The 23,601-nt window shown below is 44.8% G+C and overlaps 1 protein-coding gene across 1 annotated transcript in view; it reads left to right on the plus strand.

Annotated features, from left to right (window-relative positions):
• The window catches only part of LOC136872573 (venom allergen 5.02), a 184,040-nt gene extending 163,750 nt beyond the window's left edge, over positions 1 to 20,290 (plus strand). The window contains exons 5-6 of the mRNA XM_068227489.1: positions 10,005 to 10,152; positions 19,970 to 20,290. Coding sequence (XP_068083590.1) covers positions 10,005 to 10,152; positions 19,970 to 20,216 — 395 coding nt within the window. The 3' untranslated portion in view covers positions 20,217 to 20,290. The remainder of the gene's footprint in view (positions 1 to 10,004; positions 10,153 to 19,969) is intronic.
• Positions 20,291 to 23,601: the final 3,311 nt, after the last annotated feature.

Raw genomic sequence — 23,601 nt, forward strand, 5'->3', positions numbered from 1 at the left:
CTAACCGGCTTGCCGGCGGACTTGAGGGAAATAAATACCTCTCGCGGACCAAACACACCCCCCTGTGGGTGGGGGAGGCAGACGAATAATACACCCACGGTATCCCCTGCCTGTCATAAGAGTCGACTAAAAGGGGCCCAAGGGGATCTCAACTAGGGAGTGTGGATTCGCGACCACGGGACCCTTAGCCGAGTCTTGGCATTGCTTCCACTTCCTTGAGCCAGGCTCCTCACTTTCGTCTACCGTGTCCGACCTCCCTCGATCAACTCTTGTTCTTTTCCGACCCCGACGGTATTAGAGCATTCGAAGCCTAGGGAGTCTTTCATTTTCACGCTCTTCGCGGCCCTTGTATTCCTTCGTACATTACTTCATCTTTCGAAGTGACGGGTCCCTCCTTTCTTCTTCTTTTTTCTCTCTCTTTACCTCCTGTGGGTGGGGGACGCAGACGAATAATACACCCACGGTATGCCCTGCCTGTCGTGAGCGGCGACTGAAAGGGGCGACCAACGGATGATTGAATTAGAACCATGAAACTACTTTTGATTCGTACCATCACGCGGGGAACACCATAGGTTGCCTGTACTTGCGAGTAGTACCACAATATTAGGTACGAAATGGTTTGTGATCAGTAGCAGCCAAGAGCCTGGCCTGGGGTTTTCCAATACCCGTGCGTCGTACCCATGTGAGCAACACCGCGGGTCTGGGCGTTGCCTGTGAGTTGTACCGCTATATGAGCGACACCGTGGGTCTGCGTTGCTTGTGATTAGTACCCACTATGTGAGGAACACCACGGAAATACCGGCACCCGTAACTAGTACACCTAGGTGAGGAACCTCATCGGTTTGCGGTGGATATGTGTGGCGCCATTGTGTGAGAAACACCATAGGTTTGCGTTACCTGTACGAAGTACAATACTTGTGAGTAGTACCGTCTTTTGTGGAACACCGTTAGTCTTCGCTACTTTTGTTTAGTACCCCAACATGACAAATACCATGGTTCTACTTTACTCACGACATGTACCATTCTGAGGGACCTTAGACCTGGAGTTTGGATCCCTTTAGACATCAAGCATCCTCGATTAAGGACTGTGCTTTATAAGGGGTACCTTGGTCAGTAAAACTATTATTTATGACCTTTTTGAGTTGGATCCACTGTTTTTGTTTGTTTTTTTTGTTTTTTTGCTGTTTGTTTTTGTTTTTTCGGTTCATGTCAATCCATTCATTTTTCATGACACATTAAAAAAAATTTTGGTCAGTGGATTTTTGAACTTCTTGTTGTCATTTCATTTCGTACCACTAGGGGCCGATGACCTCGATGTTAGGCCCCTTTAAGCAACAATCATCATCATCATCATCATCATCATCATCATCATCATTATCATCTTTCCTTGTAGCATTCGGTATCAGATCAGGCTTTTCTATATTTCTTCCTGGCTGGTACTAAGTTTCTTTTAAGTACTTCAGTTATCTTGTCTGATGCCTTGTTTAGATCGCCTTTATCTATCTCTTCCAGTACATTGGCTATGTCCGTCATGGCGTTGTTCAGAATGTCTAGGTCAATTTGCCTTGATATTTTTGACGACCTTGTCTGTTGTTTGCCGTCGTCCCAATTAAGGAGAAACTCTGTTGTGGTCGGAACATGTTTTCTTAGGGGTGTGTCTCCCGATTTCCACGCTCCCTTTTGCTTTTGTGCTATTATACTGGTGCCTCTGTAGAACACACGGTCTATTGCGCTAGACACCTTGAGTACCATGTATGTCTTTAGTTCTGGTTTGTTGTTACTGTACCGGGAGGTACACCCCAACGCCGCGCATTTAAATCTTGCGCCTAAAAAAACTCCTCTACAGGAGAAACAATGAACTTGAAATGAGACCTATTTCAACCTTTATTGAGAAGATGTCACTACTGTAATTCGACGTAATTTTGTTATTTGGAATTTTTCAGTACTGTATGAATTTCAACTTGTTTTTGTTTTCCGTTGATCAAGAAGTTTGAACATTCTCTCATAGATGTCACTGCTAGACACTTGGTGCGAAGTGAAATAATTTTTTGAAGAAGTTTTGTATTCACAAGGTTTTTTTTTTTACTAATTGATGTTAATTTATTTTTGGGTTGGCAATATTTATCTATTATTTCCGCCAGTTTTGAATGCAGCCAATCCCTAATTTTTGTAATTTATTTCCACCCAATCCCGTATTTCATCTTCGATTCTGAGTGTAACTTTAAAATTCTCCAATAAAATTGAGAGGGTGTGGCTAGTTTATTCACGAAAGGTCTCGAAATTTCCCCGAGGGTTTATAAACTGCGGATTTTCACGTCTCTTGGCCAATTGATCGTCATCTAACTTAGTGTGTGTGTCAAGCAGGAGGCGGGAGACGCCTCTTTCATCAGGCAGCAGTTCTTCAGCAAGGTAATGGCCATCTAACATCTTACTTTTTTGCAAGCTCCGCAGTTTAACCTGAGGGAAAGGTCCGAAACCTTAACTATGTAACCTACTCGCTCGACTACTGACCACTTGGTTTCGCCTGGAGAGTTCTATCCAGGATGCCTTTCTCCGCAAACAGCAGTGGTAGCTGTTTTCTTTGACCTGGAGAAGGCCTAAGACACCACCTGGCGATATGGCATCCTTTCAGTCCTGCATCAATGGAGATTCCGAGGAAACTTGCTGGCTTTTATTGCGAATTTTTTGTCCCTCCCTCCGTCCATTCCGTGTCCGAGTAGGGAGGACCTATTCGCAATACCACGTTTAAGAAAATGGAGTCCCACAGGGATCGGTCCTTAGTGTCACTCTGTTCGCGATTGCCATAAACGGTATTGTCGCTTCTTCTGGTCTAGCAGTAATACCGTCGCTGTATGTGGACGATTTCGCTCTGCACTATAGGTCGTGCAGTATGACAGTCGCAGAGAGACAGTTACAGCAGGCTATTAGGAGGGTTGAGCAGTGGGCTTTAGAACATGGCTTTCGGTTTTCCGCCGCAAAGACCTCTGTTGTCCACTTTTGTCGTCAACGTACTCTTCACCCCCATCCTGAGCTTTATTTAGGCAATGTCGTTCTTCCAGTTGTTGACACTTACCGATTTCTTGGGCTCCTTTTAGACAGTAAATTATCGTGGGAGCCACATGTGCGGCAGTTAAAAGTGCAATGCACTAGGAGGCTTAATATCCTGAAGCTTCTTAGCAGCACTTCTTGGGGGGCTGACCGCACGGTGCTCCTACGATTCTATAGGGCACATATTTTATCTCGACTAGACAACGGCAGTGCATCATAAAGACCAAGCGTTCTTGCGAAGCTAAACGGCATCCATCACGGCGGGGTTAGGTTGGCGACGGGAACTTTTCGTACAAGCCCCATAGTTAGCCTCCTCGCTGAGTCTGGTGTGCCGCCTTTACATCTGAGGCGCCAGCAAAAGCTTCTTTCGTATGCTGCAAATTTGCGACAGATGCCACTTCATCCCAGATATTCTTGCGTATTCAATAATATGTTGCGTATTTTAATGTGTTATTTTAACGTCTAATGTAAATGAAGTATATATATGCACCACCAGGCAATGCCTTATTCCTTTTCTCTCTGTATTTTCCTTTATTTTATTAGAAAATACGGCATTGCGAAATAGATCCACTGCTGTTTTAATCTCATACTCATTTTTTCATCACCATATTTTTTAACACTTGTCAGTGGATACACTTTTTAAAAATTTTAAATATCATGTATCATGTCCATCTCGTTCCATTAGGGGCCGATGACCTTCGATGTTAGGCCCCTTAAAACAACAAGCATCATCATCATCATCATCATCATCATCATCATCATCATCATCATCACGTTGCCTGTGATTTGTACCACTATATTAGCGACACCGTTGGTCTGCGTTGCCTTTGATATGTAGCTACTATGTGACCAACACCACCGGTTAGTACGTGTCCCTGTGATTGGTACACCTATGTGAAGTGTACCATGGGTTGCGTTGCCTACAAATGGCCACGAACCTGCTACGCAGGCGTAGCAGGGGGAGAGGTGATACTCCCACGTGGCGCGTCCCAGGTGGCGGATAGGGGGGTCCTAACCGGCTTGCCGGCGGACTTGAGGGAAATAAAATACCTCTCGCGGACCAAACACACTACCCCCTGCGGGTGGGGGACGCACATGTAGAATACACCCGCGGTATCCCCTGCCTGTCGTAAGAGGCGACTAAAAGGGGCGACCAAGGGCTGACTGAATTAGAACCATGAAACTAATTTTGAATCGTACCATCACGCGGGGAACACCATAGGTTACCTGTACTTGCGAGTTGTACCACTATGTTCGGTACGAAATGGGTTTGTGTTTAGTAGTAGTCATGAGTTTGGCCTGGGGGTTTCCAGTACCCGTGCGTCGTACGCATGTGAGCACCACCGCGGGTCTGGGCGTAGCCTGTGAGTTGTACCACTATATTAGCGACGCCGTGGGTCTGCGTTGCCTTTGATTAGTATCCACTCTGTGACGAACACCACGAGGCCCGTGAGACCGGCATCTGTGCCTAGTACACCTAGGTGAAGAAACTCATTGGTTTGCGTTGGCTATGAGTGGCGCCATTGTGTGAGAAACACCATAGGTCTGCGTTACCTGTACGAAGTACAATACTTGTGAGTAGTACCGTCTTGTATGGAACACCGTGAATTTCGCTACTTTTGATTAGTACCCCAACATGCCAATACCATGGTTGTACTTTACTCGCGACATGTACCATTCTGTGGGGCCTTAGACATGGATGTTGCACCCCTTTCGACATCAAGCATCATTGTGCTTTATGAGTGGTCCCTTGGTCAGTAATCAATTATGTATGATCTTTGTTTGAGTCTGATCCACTGTATTTTAGTTGTTTGTTTCCTTTTTTTGTTTTTTTGTTGGGTTCATGTCCATCCATTCATTCTTCATGACGACATTATTATTATTTTTTGGTCAGTGGATGAATTTGTCATTTTTGTTCTTTCATTTCGTACCATTAGGGGCTGATGACCTCGATGTTAGGCCCCTTGGAACAACAAGCATCATCATCATGGAAACAGTCCCTTGGTCAGTTGGCATTGTATTTTCTGGTCAGGTGAGGCACTGCGCGTCGGATCCAGTGATTTTTAAAAGTTCATATTCATCCATTCATTCTTAATCATCACGTTTTGAATTCTGGTCAGTGGATGAATTTTTGGGCTTTTGCATTTTCATTGCATTTTGTCTCATTTCGTACCATTAGGTGCCGATGACCTAGATCTTAGAGCCCTTTAAACAACAAGCGTCATCATTATCATCAATTTGTTGGATGATGAAAGTGGCGGATTTGACTTTGAGGATTTAGAGAATAAACTAGCAGATTCTGACTCTGATTTGGAATTTGTATCAGGAGCAGCTATTTTTCTCATTAAATATCGGAAAATGAAAGTGATAGTCTGCCTGCTAGATAGCAACCTATCTCAACAAAATGGTCTTTGGTCACGCCTCCTGGCTAAGCCATGCCAGTACATTTTCCCAAAGATTTTCAAGAATATACTCTTCAGAGTGATGCAACTTTGGTAGTGCATTACTGGTATATTATTGACAATTCGTATAACTCATTTTGTGAGATATTGGAGTTTTGTGTACATATGGCCAAAAGTTTTATTGCTATTATTTTGAATTTGGGAATTCCTCCTTTTCAACAGACTGTACTTTTTCTGGCGAAAATATTCATGCAATTTCGTGTCACCATGACAATTCTGAGTGTATTAGCTTTACTGCCATATATAAAACTTCGCAAATTTACTTCATACCTCGTTGTTATTTTATATTTTATTTAGGCAAGTAACAGCTGTCAAATATGGCTTACACCACAAGATTTAACATTGCCGGGTTAAAACGTCTAACGCTAACTCTTTTGGACAGGGTATCTCAACGATGTAACTTAAAGAGATTTTAGATGTAGACGTAACAGTGTTAGCCATTTTTGTATATTTGAGATAGATGGTGTGATGTTTGGGACATCACTGCAAGTTTTCAATTATTGATCTATATAATAAATTGATAAGGTGTATATATTTAATCACTGATAGGTTATTTTTAAATTAATATATATATAGGGTTTTAATCATCCATTTCACATCTTTTTATTTCTTTGTATCGCGGCTATAACGTATTCTGAACGAACCAGATATTGGGTAAAGTTTTTCAACATCATTCATATTAATTGCTTGCAGTAAATTTTCCAATAGCTGTTGTGAGGTGACACACTGTCACACAGAGTCAGCAGGCTAATTTCAGCCCATTTCCAGAAAAAGTACGTCATTAAGGTTACGAGAGACTTTACCCTCTCCACCGTAAGAAGAGGCAGTTGAAACATTATGAACGCCCACTTTTCGAACTTCGCTACCTGACGCTTTATTTCAGCGGGAAAGTTCAGGCTATGTAATGAACGTAATGAAGCAACGTGATGGATTCACAGCAATACATAGGAGAAGGGATGAGACCTCGAATCTTACTGGACCATGTGATATGGCTGATGGAGGGAGACTTTTGAACCTATATACTTCGAACACAAGAGCTGGAGAAGACAGTCTTATTCTCACTCTTAGACACTGAAACACTCTTGGAAGACACTCTTCCTACGTTCTACTTCTGCACATCGGAGTAGATTTTAACTTAGTTCACTTCGCATCTGAGTAGTACCGTAGGACACTACTCAAAAGTTACTCTCATTGGGACTTGTTATCTCAATGACGAGAGGTATAGTCAACGGGAGACCAGTTTTGACTAGTATAGAGGAGGAGAGCTTTTATTATGAATTTAGCTACGCTACTGTTCCGTAATACGGAAGAATACAAGTGTATTCTTTCCATGCACATAACCCATGGTGGTTTTGCACTTAAAATTAGGACTCATTACGACTTTATGTAAGGGGTACAGTAGGAAGTGATAACGCAGGAAATGTAGAAGTAGGACTGGAATCCAACAACAGATGACGCAGCCGGTACGAGAGATCCATCCATCATCAGCTTCAAGATAACAGAGTCTACAAATGGTAAGCTAATGACATAAGTTACTGCAAGTCTTCGCGCAACAGTTCAATTTCTTAGAGTTAATTTCCACGAACCTGCTACGCAGGCGTAGCAGGGGGAGAGGTGATACTCCCACGTGGCGCGTCCCAGGTGGCGGATAGGGGGTCCTAACCGGCTTGCCGGCGGACTTGAGGGAAATAAAATACCTCTCGCGGACCAAACACACACCACCTGTGGGTGGGGGAGGCTGACGAATAATACACCCACGGTATCCCCTGCCTGTCGTGAGAGGCGACTAAAAGGGGCGACCAAGGGATGATTGAATTAGAACCATGAAACTACTTTAGGTTCGTACCATCACGCGGGGAACACCACAGGTTGCCTGTACTTCCGAGTTGTACCACTATGTTCGGTACGAAATGGGTTTGTGTTTAGTAGTAGTCATGAGCGTGGCCTGGGGGTTTCCAGTACCCGTGCGTCGTACCCATGTGAGCACCACCGCGGGTCTGGGCGTAGTACCACTATATGAGCGACACCGTGGGTCTGCGTTGCCCTTGATTAGTATCCACTCTGTGAGGAACACCACGGGGCCCGTGGGACCGGCATCCGTGCCTAGTACACCTAGGTGAGGAAACTCATTGGTTTGCGTTGGCTATGAGTGGCGCCATTGTGTGAGAAACACCATAGGTCTGCGTTACCTGTACGAAGTACAATACTTGTGACTAGTACCGTCTTGTGTGGAACACCGTGAGTTTCGCTACTTTTGATTAGTACCCCAACATGCCTATACCATGGTTCTACTTTACTCGCGACATGTACCGTTCTGTGGGGCCTTAGACATGGATTTTGCACCCCTTTCGACATCAAGCATCATCGTGCTTTATGAGTGGTCCCTTGGTCAGTAATCAATTATGTATGATCTTTGAGTCTGATCCACTGTATTTTGGTTGTTTGTTTCCTTTTTTTGTTTTTTTTTGTTGTGTTCATGTCCATCCATTCATTCTTCATGACGACATTATTTTTTTTGATCAGTGGAAGAATTTGACATTTTTTGTTTTTTCATTTCGTACCATTAGGGGCCGATGGCCTCGATGTTAGGCCCCTTTAAACAACAAGCATCATCATCAGAGTTAATTTCATTCAATTTTTCTTTTTCTTCCGTAAGTTCAGATTTCGTTAATAGGCCGTTAAGTCACGTTTTTCGTCCTCTTAGCTGTTTTAAATTGTTTTTTTTTTATGAAATGAATATTAATGATCCTTAAATTCCAAGTTAGTGTACTAAATGGTTAGTGTCCCGTCACCCTACCCCTGGGAGTTTTTTGAGTCTCATGACGTATTATTATTATTATTATTATTATTATTATTATTATTATTATTATTGTTACGGAGATATCAGTGGTAGTTAGAGGTGAAAGAAGGTGCGGGCTGGAATAGGCCTCAACTACAAAAGTTCGAAAGATGAATTAAAATTCCAACAAGGTTATATTTTTAAAACTTAACAATGGTAACATAGAATTGAGCGTACAACAAATAACAACAGTTAAATCAGGTAACATAGGGCAGAAAACCCCATCATTACATGGAGCTCTTGCTCCCGCTTCATAATGTCAGGCCTCCTAGAGACACCTTCCAAAATACCAGAAAGAGCTGACCTGCTCTCGATTTTTACAAGCCTATCAAAGGCCACAACAACCCTTACTACTAACTGCCCTCAAGGCACACAAAGAAGCAGGGGCATTTAATACCCAACCTACAGGGCCTTCACATGCAGAAAGCAAAACATTGGGTTAATTAAATGGCCCAAAAGACAAAATTGAATGCAGGCGAATACATGCACTCCTACACAAAAGTTATTAAAACCTAAGATGTACTAGGCCGATAATACAGGGGCTAATCCCAATCTATGGAGGTGACTCGTATGTGGAAACTTAACACATTAAGAAAGCGTAGAAACGGTTATGAAAACGTAGTCACCTCAATTTCAAGATGAAGGGGAGCTCGAGAGGGTAAAGCACTCTCTATCCCCCCTTTACAGTAAAAGAGATTTGTAGTTCTTACATAGACTGAAAAGGAATTTACATTTTAAAGTGGTAGGTTTCATATTAAAGGTTTTGAACCTTCCCCGAGAGTTAAACTGCTGAGCTAGCACGAGATAAAGATGTTAAGAGGCCATTACCTTGATGAAGAACGGGGCGCTTCCCGCCCCCTGCTACATATCCACACACTGAGTCAGATGTAATACTAGTGGCCCGGAGACAAGAAAATCAGCAGTTTTTGTACCCTCGTGGAAAATTCGAGACCTTTCATGAATGAGTAGACACACCCCCTCAACTTTATTGGATAGCTTAGAGCTACATATCCATATCGAAGAAGACATACATGATTGGCTGAGAATTAATTATATAAATTCGGGATTGGCTAAGTTCAAACCTGGCGGAAGGAAGGATAGACATTGCCAACCCAAAAATAAAAGAACAAAAATTTAGTAAAGACAACTTCTTTTGAATACAAAATTTCTTCAAGAACATTCATTCCTTTGCACCAGAGTGCATGATCATAGTTTTTTTTGTAGAGACATCTGGTAGAGAACGTCCACACTTCTTGATCAATGACAAACAAAAACACATCAAAATTCACACAGAGCCATCTTCGGAGAAACTGTTGAGTTAATACAGTTTTTTAAAGTTCAGGCTTTCTCCTGTAGAGGAGTTTCAATTGGCGCAATATTTGAACTAGCGGCGTGGAGGTGTACCGCCCGGTACAATTATTATTATTATTATTATTATTATTATTATTAACTATCGTTTTCAAGCCATAAGCTTGAAGGCTGACGCCCATGGGTATTGTTTATTCAGAAACAATGAGATATCATTTATTTATATTACTATTAAAGTGACCCGCCACGTTATAATACTGTCACACATCTGTGGGCTGAGTGGGTACGTCACAATGGTACCAACTCAGTTAAAGTCTTTCACAACTTATAAACAAACCGTGTTGCAGAAACTTACTGGTGGGTCGGACAGAATATTGCCATCACCAGTTCGTGGCCATGCGATACTTTGCCGAACTCTCCGGACTGGAACTTCCCCATGGACAGCTGGTACAATGAGGTGAAGGACTTCGACAAAAACATCATATCCAAATATAGGTAAGTCTGATATCTTACGCCGTTTCAGGTATTTCCAGAACTTCGTCACCAGTCGCCGGCAGCCCGACATGTCTTCACTGATGGTTCTAAGATCAATGACAATGTGGGTTGCTCTTTCGTCTCCGATCATATTGGAACGAATATCCTGCTTCCTAGGATCTGTAGCATGTATACTGCGGAGCTGTTCGTCAGTTTAGAAGCTCTGCAGTTTGCACTGGTTGACAAAGGAGACCACTTTCTCCTGTGTACCGACTCGCTAAGTTCTCTGCAGTCTTGTGACATTTGTTTCCCACAACACACACTGGTACAAGAGATTCATGACCTCGTAGCCAATTTATGTGATGCTGACCAGAATCACTTTCGCATGGCTCCCAAGTCATGTTGAGATTGCGGCAAATGAACTTGAAGATGAAGCTGCAAAGGAAGCGACACTTTTACCATCTTCAGCTATGAACGTACCTCATATGGATATTTGTTCTTAGCTGCGTCGAACCATCTTAGCGTCCTGGGAAAGCGAGTGGCTAGCTATCCGAACTCGCAACAAACTGAGAGCAGTTACGAAGACAACTGCCGTGTGGCAGTCCTCATTCCGGGCTTCAGCGACACCGAAAAATATGGATTCGACACTATTTTCGATTATTTATCCACGAACCTGCTACACTGGCGTAGCAGGGGAGAGGTGATATTCCCACGTGGCGCGTCCCAGGTGGCGGATAGGTGGGTCCTAACCGGCTTGCCGGCGGACTTGAGGGAAATAAAATACCTCTCGCGGACCAAACGCACTACCCCCTGCGGGTGGGGGACGCACATGCAGAATACACCCGCGGTATCCCCTGGCTGTCGTAAGAGGTGACAAAAAAGGGCGACCTTGGTGCGGACATTGATTGCGGTTTGGCATAATGTGATGGACCTCCTGTGGACGGGAGAGGCTGAATACATCCATAGGTAATCCCTGCCTGTCGTAGAAGGCGACGTAAAGGGTCATATGGCCATGGTCCACTCTTTATTTTTTATTATTTTTCCGAGGGTCAGATGTAGACCATTCAAAATTTTGATGTGCGTGCTGCTCGGCGATGGAGCTCCTATGTGTGCGACTACGTTCGAAAGCCCGTGCCAGCAACCACCCAGGACGCGGCGGGTGGGAGTGTCACGTACCCGGGCAGTAGTATCCGCCTGACAACGCAGGTCCCCGCACAGCCGAATGCCAGAAGGACATATTATTATTAATTATTTTCATTTATTTTTCTTATTTTTAGTGCTCTGTACACGCTCTGGGGTACATGCTATTGCGGGTGACTGGAGGAAGGAAGTCCTAGTGCTCATTGCCTCAGTCATCCCGTATTAGGCATCGTCCAACATCGGACCCCGGGCAGTACCTGCTACGACCAGGTGGGTATTGCCTTGGCTGCTTGGTTCGGCTAAAGAGACCCCTGATCGGAGTGGTTGGCATTCGGGGAGGAAGCTATCGGGCATGGCTACAAAAAGATGTCGGCTTTCTCAAGGTGGTCCCCCACCTAAGTCTTTAACTTTTGCTTCCCTGAGAGATTCAACTCCCTGGGAACACGCGCAGCGTGAAGGAATGGGATCCAGCTTCCCTAGGTTTCTGGTCGCTACCAGAACCGATGGGCACGATTTTAAGCTGGTGAAGTCGATCCTGTTTAGTCGGCACATCGAAGGCGTCTATGGCGAACTCTAGGATCTTAAGAAAATGCGCAATGGTAGTTTGCTTCTAAAGACTCGTACAGCACTGCAAGCTGATCAGTTGCTTAAGTGCGTGCACTTTGGCGAAATCCCCGTCAAAGTGGAGGAGCATAAGTCCTTGAACCTGGTTCGCGGAGTCATCTTTCACCGCGACCTTATTTTGAACACTGACGACGAGTTGATGGAAGACATGAAGAACCGTGGAGTGACACACGTCCGGCGCATTACGCTCAAGGTCAACGGTGAAGACGTTGCCACTGGTGCCTTCAATGTCTCTTTCAAGTTGTCAGTGTTACCAGAGAAAGTCAAGGTAACAACTTATCGTTGCGATGTGAGGCCGTACATCCCACCTCCTATGCGATGCTATCAATGCCAGCTATTCGTACATATGGTATCTCGCTGTTCGAACTAGGCTGTGTGTGGTACATGTGGACGAGTAGCTCACGGCGCAGAGGAGTGCACAACTCCCTACAAGTGCACCAACTGCTCCGGTTTTCATTCTCCTCGGGGTCGGAATTGTCCGACATAACTGAGTGAGAAGAAGATCCAGGAGATCAAGACCCTGGATGACCGGGCGAGTTGGGGGTGCGCGTAGAGGCGCGCGGCTGTGAGCTTGCATCCGGGAGATAGTAGGTTCGAATCCCACTATCGGCAGCCCTGAAAATGGTTTTCCGTGGTTTCCCATTTTCACACCAGGCAAATGCTGGGGCTGTACCTTAATTAAGGCCACGGCCGCTTCCTTCCAACTCCTAGGCCTTTCCTATCCCATCGTCGCCATAAGACCTATCTGTGTCGGTGCGACGTAAAGCCCCTGGCAAAAAAAGACCCTGGATGGTCTTTCCTACCAGGAAGCGGGCCGTAAGTTTAATTCTACGAATACACCTGCCCGTACACTCGACTATAGCTTGATAGCTCAGAGTCTTCCAGGTTCGTCATTTACAACCTCGACACCTGTTCAGACCGCTGCGCCCAAGGCGACTGTTGCTGCTCCCAGCAACGTCGCAAATAGTCAAAGCTCGAAGGAGGGGACCACCCCACCTTCGACCAACCAGAAGTTCCCAGCCGGCACAGCAAGGGGGGAAGACTAAGTCCTCCCCCCCTAGGAGGTCGACGAAAGTCGTGCCCCAGCCGGCGGAGGCGGCATCGTCGACCAGGGCTGGGAAACCATCTCCCAGCCCGTCTAAACTAGAAAAGAAAAAGGGGAAGAAGAGCACCCGTCCTGAGCGCTCTCGGATTTCCCCTGCGAAGGAGAAGTCATGCCCCCCATCTGGGGAGTATGAGTCTGCGCCGGGAGGCACTCCTGCTCCCAAACCTGCGCGCTCTCCTCGTAGGGGATCCGCTCGCCCCCGAAAAACGTCGAAGTTCTGGGTGGCACCCCTGCCATCTTTTGATGACGGGATGGATGTTGCGCTGTCTTCTACATCTACGGATGTAGAAGTAGATAGTATTTAGGCTTACGAGGATTTTGTCGCTCATAACCCAACACTCCTTTTATAGTCCACACTATGGCACTGTTAGAGTGGAATTGTAACGCTTATGACAGGCATCTTGCTGAGTTACGTCAGATCATTAGTGAGTACGCAGCGAGTATAGTCTGTATTCAGGAGACCAACTTCAGACCTGATCTTCATACGGTCTTGAGAAATTTCAGATTATACTCGACAGAACGGTACTATGCTCACCGGGATTCCGCTGGTGTTGCCATTTTTGTACGTTCTGACACCTACAGCGAAGAGGTTCCATTAAGAACCCCACTTGAGGCTGTCGCTCTTCGCGTTCCATTGCCTGTCATAGCAACAGTGTGTAATGTTTATCTTCCACCAGGCCAACATCTGAACATAAATGATGTCGCTGATCTTATAGCTCAGCTTCCACCACCCTTACTCTTACTGGGCGATTCTAACGCCCATCACCCCATATGGGGCTCTGAGACGTCTTGCCCCCGAGGAAGAGAGCTGGAAGCACTACTAACAGATCTGGATTTATGTATTTTGAACACAGGGGACCCAACTCACTTTAGTGTATGCTACGGCACATTTTCTCGCATAGACGTAAGTCTATGCAGCCGAACGTTGGTTCCACTGTTTCGGTGGAATGCACACGATGATCTCTGTGACAGTGACCATTTTCCCATCATCCTTACTTTGTTGAAACATAAATCTGTCGAGGCTCCCCCTCGATGGATTCTTACACATGCTGATTGGCCAAAGTACACATCACTAGCTGTCTTTAACTATGATATCAGGCGAACTGTCGGCGAGGAAATAACTTACGTCACCCAAGTTATTCTTACTGCTGCTGAGGAGTCCATTCCGTTTTTCTCGGGGACTCCTCGCCGAAAACTCGTTCCTTGGTGGAACGATGAAATAGCAGCAGCCATCAAAGAACGCCGTCACGCTCATAAGCGTTACCGTAGACAGCCTACTGTGGCCAACTTGGTAACATTTAAGAAACTCCGCGCTAAGGCGCGAGTTCTTATTCGACAAAGTAAGAAGGCTTCATGGGAGAGATACGTGTCGTCTATGACGTCACATACTCCATCATCCCAAGTGTGGACTAAGCTTCGTCGGATTTCGGGTATCCAAGGATCATCTTCTGTACCGGGAATTTCCATTGCAGGCAATATCGTCACTGAACCCCTCTTGATTGCTGACCATCTCGCTAGTCATTTCGTGGATGTATCTGGCTACGGGAATTATCATCCTGATTTCCTCGCTCTGAAGTGGGAGGCGGCACGTCATCATCTTACTTTTGCCTCTCAAGCTTCAGAGGACTACAACGTGCCTTTTGCGGAGTGCGAACTCCGCAGAGCCCTAGCGCTTTGCAAGGACACGTCTCCTGGACCGGACAACATCCATAACCAGATATTGAAACACCTTAGTGATGATAAGTCTACTATATCTCCTTCGTGTGTTCAACCGAATCTGAACAGAGGGTGTTTTACCGTCTCAGTGGCGGGAGGGCATAGTCATTCCTGTCCTCAAGCGTGACAAAGTTCCTAAGTATTCAGGAAGTTACAGACCGATTTGCCTTACAAACTGCCTGTGTAAGCTGTTTGAGAGGATGGTAAATCGCCGACTCGTGTGGTGTCTGGAGAAATAAGGACTCTTCTCCGAGTACCAATGTGGATTTCGAGCCGCTCGATCCACCACTGACCACTTGGTACGCCTGGGGAGTTCTATCCAGGATGCGTTTCTCCGCAAACAGCACTTGGTGGTTGTTTTCTGTGACTTAGAGAAGGCTTATGACACCACATGGCGATATGGTATCCTTTCAGCCCTGCATCAGTGGAGATTCCGTGGTAACTTGCCGGCGTTTATTGCGAATTTCTTGTCCCTCCGTCTATTCCGTGTCCGAGTAGGGAGGACATATTCGCAATGCCTTGTTCAAGAAAATGGAGTACCACAGGGAACGGTCCTTTGTGTCACTCTGTTCGCGAATGCCATCAACTGTATTGTTGCTGCTGCTGCTGGTCCAGCAGTTATACCGTCGCTATATGTGGACGATTTTGCTCTTCACTATAGCTCGCGTAATATGGCAGTCGCAGAGCGACAATTACAACAAGCTATTAGGAGTGTGGAGCAGTGGACCTTAGAACATGGCTTTCGGTTTTCTGCCGCAAAGACCTCTGTTGTCCACTTTTGTCGTCAACGTACTCTTCACCCTCATCCGGAGCTTTATTTAGGAAATGTCGTTCTCCCTGTTGTTGACACTTGCCGATTTCTTGGGCTCCTTTTCGATAGTAAATTGTCGTGGGAGCCACACGTGCGGCAGATTAAAGTGCAATGCACCAAGAGGCTTAATCTCTTGAAGTTTCTTAGCAGCACTAATTGGGGAGCGGATCGCACGGTGCTCCTGCGATTCTATCGGGCACACATTTTATCCCGGTTAGACTACAGTAGTGCAGCATATGGCTCCGCAAGACCAAGCTTTCTTGCGAAGCTGAACAGTGTCCACCACAGCGGGGTTAGGTTGGCGACGGGAGCTTTTCGAACAAGCCCCATCGCTAGCCTGCTCGCTGAGTCTGGTGTTCCGCCTTTACACCTGAGGCGCCAGCAACTTCTACTTACGTATGCTGCAAATTTGCGACAGATGCCACTTCATCCAAGCTATCCCTGCGTGTTCGACAATGGCAACCGTTTGTTGTACGCTGCTTGTCCTCGTGCGACGCGGCCAGTTGGGATACGCTTGGATAGCTCTTATGAGTTGTTTGACGTACCTTCGATTCCTTGCCTTGTCAGACAACCAAGTGGGGTACATCCGTGTGTTGTACGACGACCTGAAATCTTCCTGGATTTGCACACTGGCCTGAAAGACACGGACCCTTCGATTTATCGGAGGCTCTACCGGTCCGTTGTTGGCCGCTATCCAGGTTCAGTCATCGTCTAAACGGATGGTTGAAGGACAGATACGAAGGTGGGCTGTGCGTTCGTTGTCGGAAATGATCGGTTTCTTTTTGCTCTCCCGGAAACCTGTAGTGTGTACACAGCAGAGCTTTATGCTATCTGTGAAGCTCTGCGGTACGCACTGTACAATGAGCGCCGACACTTTCTTGTGTGTACTGACCCCTTGAGCTCGCTTCTGTCTATTGCTACCTGTTTCCCTCGGCACCCTCTGGTGCAGCGGATTCAGGACCTGCTGGCCGCGTGTTCGGATGCCGGCACCAGAATCACGTTTGTGTGGCTCCCGAGCCACATGGGCATAGAGGGGAACGAGTTAGCGGATGAGGCTGCCAAGGAGGCACTTACACTGCCCCCGTTGCCTTTCAAGGTTCCAGCAAGTGATATTCGCTCTCAGCTGAGTCATCTGGTCATGTCTCATTGGGAGATGGAGTGGCAGGCCATTCCACTTCCCAATAAGCTGAGAGCGATAAAAGGAACAACGAAGGTATGGAGGACTTCCCTTCGGGCTTCGCGGAGGGAAGCCGTGGTATTATGTCGCCTTCGGATCGGCCACGGTATCTTGACACACTCCCATCTACTGAAAGGAGAACCCCCTCCGGTGTGTACCTGCGGCGACCGTCTTACTGTGGTGCACATCCTTACGGAGTGTGTGTGGACCTGGTCGATCTGCGCCGTAGTCTTAACCTTGTGAGTACTATCTCCCTTATCTTGCGTGATGACGCTTTATGAGGTATAGTGGACTGTTTTACTGTGTGTGATGCTATTCGTTGTCCTAGTGTGTTTTGTGTCACTCGCGCTTTTATCCCATTGACTTCATTTTAGTTTGTGTTGCGTATTTTAATGTGTTATTTTAACGTCTCTCGTAAATTATGTACTACCAGGCAATGCCTTATTCCTTAGTTTTCCTGTATATTCTCTTATGTTATTAGAAAAAAAGGCATTGCGTATTAGATCCACTGATTGTTTTAATCTCACCCTCATATTTCTCCATCACCATTTTTTTAAACTCTAGTCAGTGGATATGTTTTTTAAAATTTTAACTTCATGTCTCATGTCATTCATTTCGTTCCATTAGGGGCCGATAACCTTCGATGTTCGGCCCCTTTAAACAACAAGCATCATCATCATCATCATCAACCTGTCGTAGTAGGCGACTACAAGGGCCCAAGGAGCTCTCAACTTCAATCAATCAATCAATCAATCAATCAATCAATCAATCAATCAATCAATCAATACTGATCTGCATTTAGGGCAGTCGCCCAGGTGGCAGATTGCCTATCTGTTGTTTTCCTAGCCTTTTCCTAAATGATTTCAAAGAAATTGGAAATTTATTGAACGTCTCCCTTGGTAAGTTATTCCAATCCCTAACTCCCCTTCCTATAAATAAATATTTGCCCCAGTTTGTCCTCTTGTATTCAAACTTTATCTTCATATTGTGATCTATCCTACTTTTATAAACGCCACTCAAACGTATTCGTCTACTAATGTCATTCCACCCCATCTCTCCGCTGACAGCTCGGAACATACCACTTAGTCGAGCAGCTCTTCTTCTTTCTCTCAGTTCTTCCCAACCCAAACTTTGCAACATTTTTGTAACGCTACTCTCTTGTCGGAAATCACCCAGCCACGAACCTACTACGATGGCGTAGCAGGGGGAGAGGTGATACTCCCACGTGGCGCGTCCCAGGTGGCGGATAGAGGGGTCCTAACCGGCTTGCCGGCGGACTTGAGGGAAATAAAATACCTCTCGCGGACCAAACACTCTACCCCCTGCGGGTGGGGGACGCACATGTAGAATACACCCGCGGTATCCCCTGCCTGTCGTAAGAGGCGACAAAAAGGGGCGAGCTTGGCGCGGGCATGGATTGTGGTTTGGTATAATGTGTTGGACCTCTTGTGGATGGGAGAGGCTGAATACATCCATAGGTAATCCCTGCCTGTCGTAGAAGGCGACTTAAAGGGTCATGTGGCCATGGTCCCCTCTTTATTTTTTATTATTTTTCCGAGGGTCAGATGTAGACCATTCAAAATTTTGATGTGCGTGCTGCTCAGTGATGGAGCTCCTATGTGTGCGACTACGCTCGAAAGCCCGTGCCAGCAACCACCCAGGACGCGGCGGGTGGGAGTGTCACGTACCCGGGCAGTAGTATCCGCCTGACAACGCAGGTCCCCGCACAGCCGAATGCCAGAAGGACATATTATTATTAATTATTTTTAATTTTTTTCTCTATATTTAGTGCTCTGTACACGCTCTGGGGTACATGCTATTGCGGATGACTGGAGGAAGGGAGTCCTAGTGCTCATTGCCTCAGTCATCCCGTATTAGGCATCGTCCAACATCGGACCCCGGGCAGTACCTGCTATGACCAGGTGGGTATTGCCTTGGCTGCTTGGTTCGGCTACAGACACCCCTGATCTGAGTGGGTGTCATTCGGGGAGGTAGTTTTCGGGCATGGCTTCCAAACGAAGTCGCCCCTCTCAATGTGGTCTTTGCTTTTGCTTCCCTGAGAGCTTCAACTCCCTGGGAACATGCGCAGCGTGAAGGAATGGGTTCCAGCTTCCCTATGTTTCTGGTCGCTACCAGAACCGATGTGCATGATTTTAAGCTGGTGAAGTCGATCCTTTTTAGTCGACACATTGAAGGTGTCTACGGCAAACTTGAGGATCTGAAGAAAATGCGCAACGGTAGTTTGCTCATGAAGACTCGTACAGCACTGCATGCTGATCACTTGCTTAAGTGCGAGCACTGCTGTTTTAATCTCATACTCATTTTTTCATCACCATATTTTTTAACTTGTCAGTGGATACACTTTTTAAACATTTTAAATATCATGTATCATGTCCATCTCGTTCCATTAGGGGCCGATGACCTTCGATGTTGGGCCCCTTAAAACAACAAGCATTATCATCAGCATCATCATTTCTTTATCCTATTCCTAGAGCAGGGGTTGTGTGGTGCCAATATCTCCGTAACGGTTGGTTTTAGGGCCTTAAAACACGGTTTTTGAGCCCGTAGGGCTTACCGAGTTTTGTTCTTTGCGTTAAGAGGATTAAATTGAGCTTTGTGTCGTCCTTATACGACAAATTCGATATTTTGCCTATATTAGGCTATTATGTTTATATTTCTCCGCGTGCCCCCCACATCGAATTGTTTTGAAAATAAAATACAGCCCATGTTACTCACTGGCAATGTATCTTTCTATAGGTGAAGAAAATTTTAAAATCGGTTCAGTAGTTTTTGAGCATATTCGTTACAAACAAACAAATTTTTCCTCTTTATAATATTAGTATAGATATACATTTGTACTATCAGTCAATGCCTTATTGCTTTGTCCTATATTTTCTCTTATTTTATTAGAAAATACGGCATTGCGAATTAGATCCACTGCTGTTTTAACCCCATAATCATTTTCTCATCACCATTTGTTAACTCTTGTCAGTGGATACATTTTAAAATTTTAAATATCATGTATGATGTCGTCCCTCACGTTCCATTGGGGGCCGATGACCTTTGATGTTAGGCCCCTTAAAACAACAAGCATCATCATCATCATCATCATCAAAAATGTTAGATCTCTGCGTGCTACACACACAGACACACACACACTCTATACAAATAAACACTTCCTGATTATTATATAGATATATGTACGTTTGTATGTAAAATATATATTTTTTGTGTCTGTGTTATTTACTCTGGCATACCGTTCCAGATCGACCTCCGTGAAGACTGGCCACTACACGCAGATTGTTTGGGCTAACACGTCCGAGATAGGCTGTGGATACACGGCTTTCTTCGGTCGACAGGGTTTCCAGAAGAAGTGCAGTCAGTACTACGTGTGTAATTACGGAATGGGTGGCAATATAATCGATCAAGAAGTATACAAGATAGGCTCCCCGCGAGGCACTTGTCGCAACTCGAAAGAGGATTCCAAGTATCCAGGACTGTGTCCGAGTTAATGTATTATGATGTTCGTTCATTATATTGTATTTGATAGATGGTATGCATTAAAAATAATAAAAAGACGTCATAAAATGTGTATCAACTTTTTTCACTCTCAACCCCTGTGGGTGGGGTGACGCAGACGAAGAATACACCCACGGTATCCCCTGCCTGTCGTAAAAGTGCGTCTGAAAGGGTTGACCAAGGCATGATGATTTTCGAACCATGAAACTACTTGTGATTAATACTGTTCCGGGATTTCTGTGGAACAGCAGAAGCGAAAGAAGGTGCCGGGATGAATGGGTCTAACTACAGAATCAAAGTTAATTTAAAATTCCAAATAAACGTTATATTTTTGAATTTTAATAATCAACCAACGACAAAACCTTAACAACATTTCACTTTGTGAAATAACAATTTGGAAACAAGACTAGAAAGATCCAAGATTCCAGAACTTTAACACTCTCGAGCTACACGCCCCTAGTTTTACAAAAACACAATTTGTTCAAAGGGGCAGAAAACCCCTACCACATGGAGCACTTGCTCCCAACTTTTAACCTCAAGCCTCCCAGAAGCATTCTTACAACGCCAGAAAAGAGCAGACGCGCTCTCAGTTTTTCAAGCCTATTTAAGGCAATGTCAGACTTTACAATTAATTGCTATCAGGGTACAACTTACAACAATGACACGGGGGTATCTAGTACCCAACCTACTCGGCCTTAGCAGAAAAGAACTGGTTAAGAAACTGGCCCGGAATACCAAAAGAATGGAGGCGTGTACTTGCACTCCTAAATACACATTTTAAAACCTAAAAGGCACTAGGCCGATGAAACAGGGGCTATTCCCAAACGATGGAGGTGACTCGTATAAGGAAGAAATTTAAAACATTAAGGAAAAGAAGAAAATCAGGCGTAGTCACCTCAAACCAAAATGAATGGGAGCATGAGAGGGTAAATCACTCTATATCCCCGAATTACAGTTACAGATTTAAGTAAGATTTTACATAAGCCTGCAGAAAATGAGGTTACATAGTAAAAGGTTTCGGACCTTTCCCGCGGGTTAAACTGCTGAGCTAGCAAGAAATAAATATGTTAAATGGCCATTACATTATTGAACACCTGCTCCCGGATGAAAGAGGCGCTACCCGCCTCCTGGTTTACGTCCACAGCCTTAGTAAGATGTTGATCGAGTGGCCAAGAGAGGTGAAAATCCGCAGTTTATAACCCTCGGGGAAAGTTCGAGACCTTTCATGAATAATGTTACGGAGTTATCCGTGGAAGGCTGAGGTGAAAGAAGGTGCGGGCTGGAATGGGTCTAACTACGAGTTCGAGAGATGAATTAAAATTTCAACAAAGGTTATATTTTAAAAACTTAACAATGGTGACATAGAATTTGAAAACTTAACAAGTCAACAACAAGCCAAAATCAGATACAAAGAAATTACAAGTGTTAGGGGATTATTACAAGGTCTGGGCTTCGAGCCCCACAATCACAATCCTTCAGTTATTAGCCCAACTTTACCAAGGTACAAAGTCGAACAGAGGGGTAGAAAACTCCATCATCTAAGGAGCACTTGCTCCTAATTACAATGTTAAGCCTCCTAGAGGCACACAGAAATCAAATTTAGGAAAGAGCAGACCCGCTCTCAAAGTTCAAGCCTATCAAAGGCCACAACGAATTTCACTTCTATCTGCCCTCAAAGCACACAAAGAAACAGGGGTATTTAATACCCAACCTACAGGGCCTTCGCAATGAAAATAAAACATCAGGTTAAGTTACTGGCCCAAAGTACAGAGAGGACTGGAGGCGTGAACTTGCACTCCAAATACACTTTTTAAAACCTAAATGGCTCTAGGCCGATACACAGGGGCTAATCCCAAGCTAAGGAGGTGACCCGTATGAGAAAACTTGAATTCATTAAGGAAGCGTAGAAACGGTTATGAAAACGTAGTCACCTCAATTTCAAAATGAAGGGGAGCTCGAGAAGGAAAATCACTCTCTATCCCCGCTTTACAGTTAGAGAATTATAGATTTTACATAGACAGAAAGGGAATTTACATTTTAAAAAGATGGGTTACATATTAGAGGATTCGAACCCTCCCCGATAGTTAGACTGCTGAGCTAGCAAGAAATAAAGATGTTAAAAGGCCATTACCTTGTAGAAGAACTGCTGTCTGAAGAACGAGGCGCTTCCCGCTCCCTGCTACATATCCACACACTAAGCTAGATGTTACTGAAGTGGCCAGGAGACATAAAAATCAGCAGTTTTATACCCTCAGGGAATGTTCGAGGCCTTTCAGGAAGGAAAACAGCCACACCACTTCCTTTATTGGTGGATGGAAAAATTACATACAGAATCGAAGAAGAAATACCTAATTGGTAGAAAATTAAGTACAGAAAATTAGGGATTGGCCGAATTCAAAACTGGCGGAAGCAGAGATCAATATTGCCAACCGAAAAACAAGAATGAAAGAAATTTATCAAAGAACAAACTTAAGAATACAAAATTTCTTCAAATACAGTTCCTTCACTTCGCGCCAGGGTGCGTAATCATAGTCTTTAGGCAGTGACATCTAGAAGAGAAAGTCCAAACTTCTTGCTAGATAGCCAACAAGACACTTCGAAATTGACACAGTTCAGAAAAACTTCAAAATTACACAAGTTACTGTAGTGCCATCTTCTGAGGAAAGTTCAAATTAGGTTAAGGCCTAGTTCACAGTTTCTCCAGTAAAGGAGTATTTTTAGGCGCACAATTTAAACTTGCGGCGTAGGGGTGTACCTCCCGGTACAAATAATAAAGCCACACCCTCTCACTTTTATTGGTTAGTTTAAAGTTACACACCAAAACTAAGAAGCCAGAGATTGGTTAGAAATTAATTACAGAAATTCTGGATTGGCTAAATTCAAAAGTGGCGGAAAGAAAGATAAATATTGCCAACCCACAACTGAATGAACGAAATTTAGTAAAGAAAAAAACTTATGAGTACAAAATTTCTTCATAAAGTTCCTTCACTTCGTACCAGGGTGCTTGATCATAGTTTTTTTTAGCAGAGACATCTATGAGAGAATGTTCACACTTCTTGTCAAACGGGAAACAAAACAAGTAGAAATGTACACAGTTCAGGAAACTTCACCAGAACAAAATTTTTTGTGACGCCATCTTCAGAGAAAATTTATGTTTTAAGTTCAGTGTTTCTCCAGTAGAGGAGTTCCAATTGGCGCACGATTTAAACGTGCGGCGTAGAGGTGTACCTCCTGGTAAAAGTACCATTACGTGAGGAACACTATAGGTCGAATTTTCTTGCGATTAGTACCACAATGTGAGGAACACCATGGATCTATGTTACCTAGGAGTAGTACCCTTATGTGAGGAGCACCACGGGTCTGGGCCTTGCCCATTCG

The sequence above is a fragment of the Anabrus simplex genome, chromosome 4 (genome assembly GCF_040414725.1).
Source record: "Anabrus simplex isolate iqAnaSimp1 chromosome 4, ASM4041472v1, whole genome shotgun sequence".
Classification (NCBI taxonomy): Eukaryota; Metazoa; Arthropoda; class Insecta; order Orthoptera; family Tettigoniidae; genus Anabrus; species Anabrus simplex.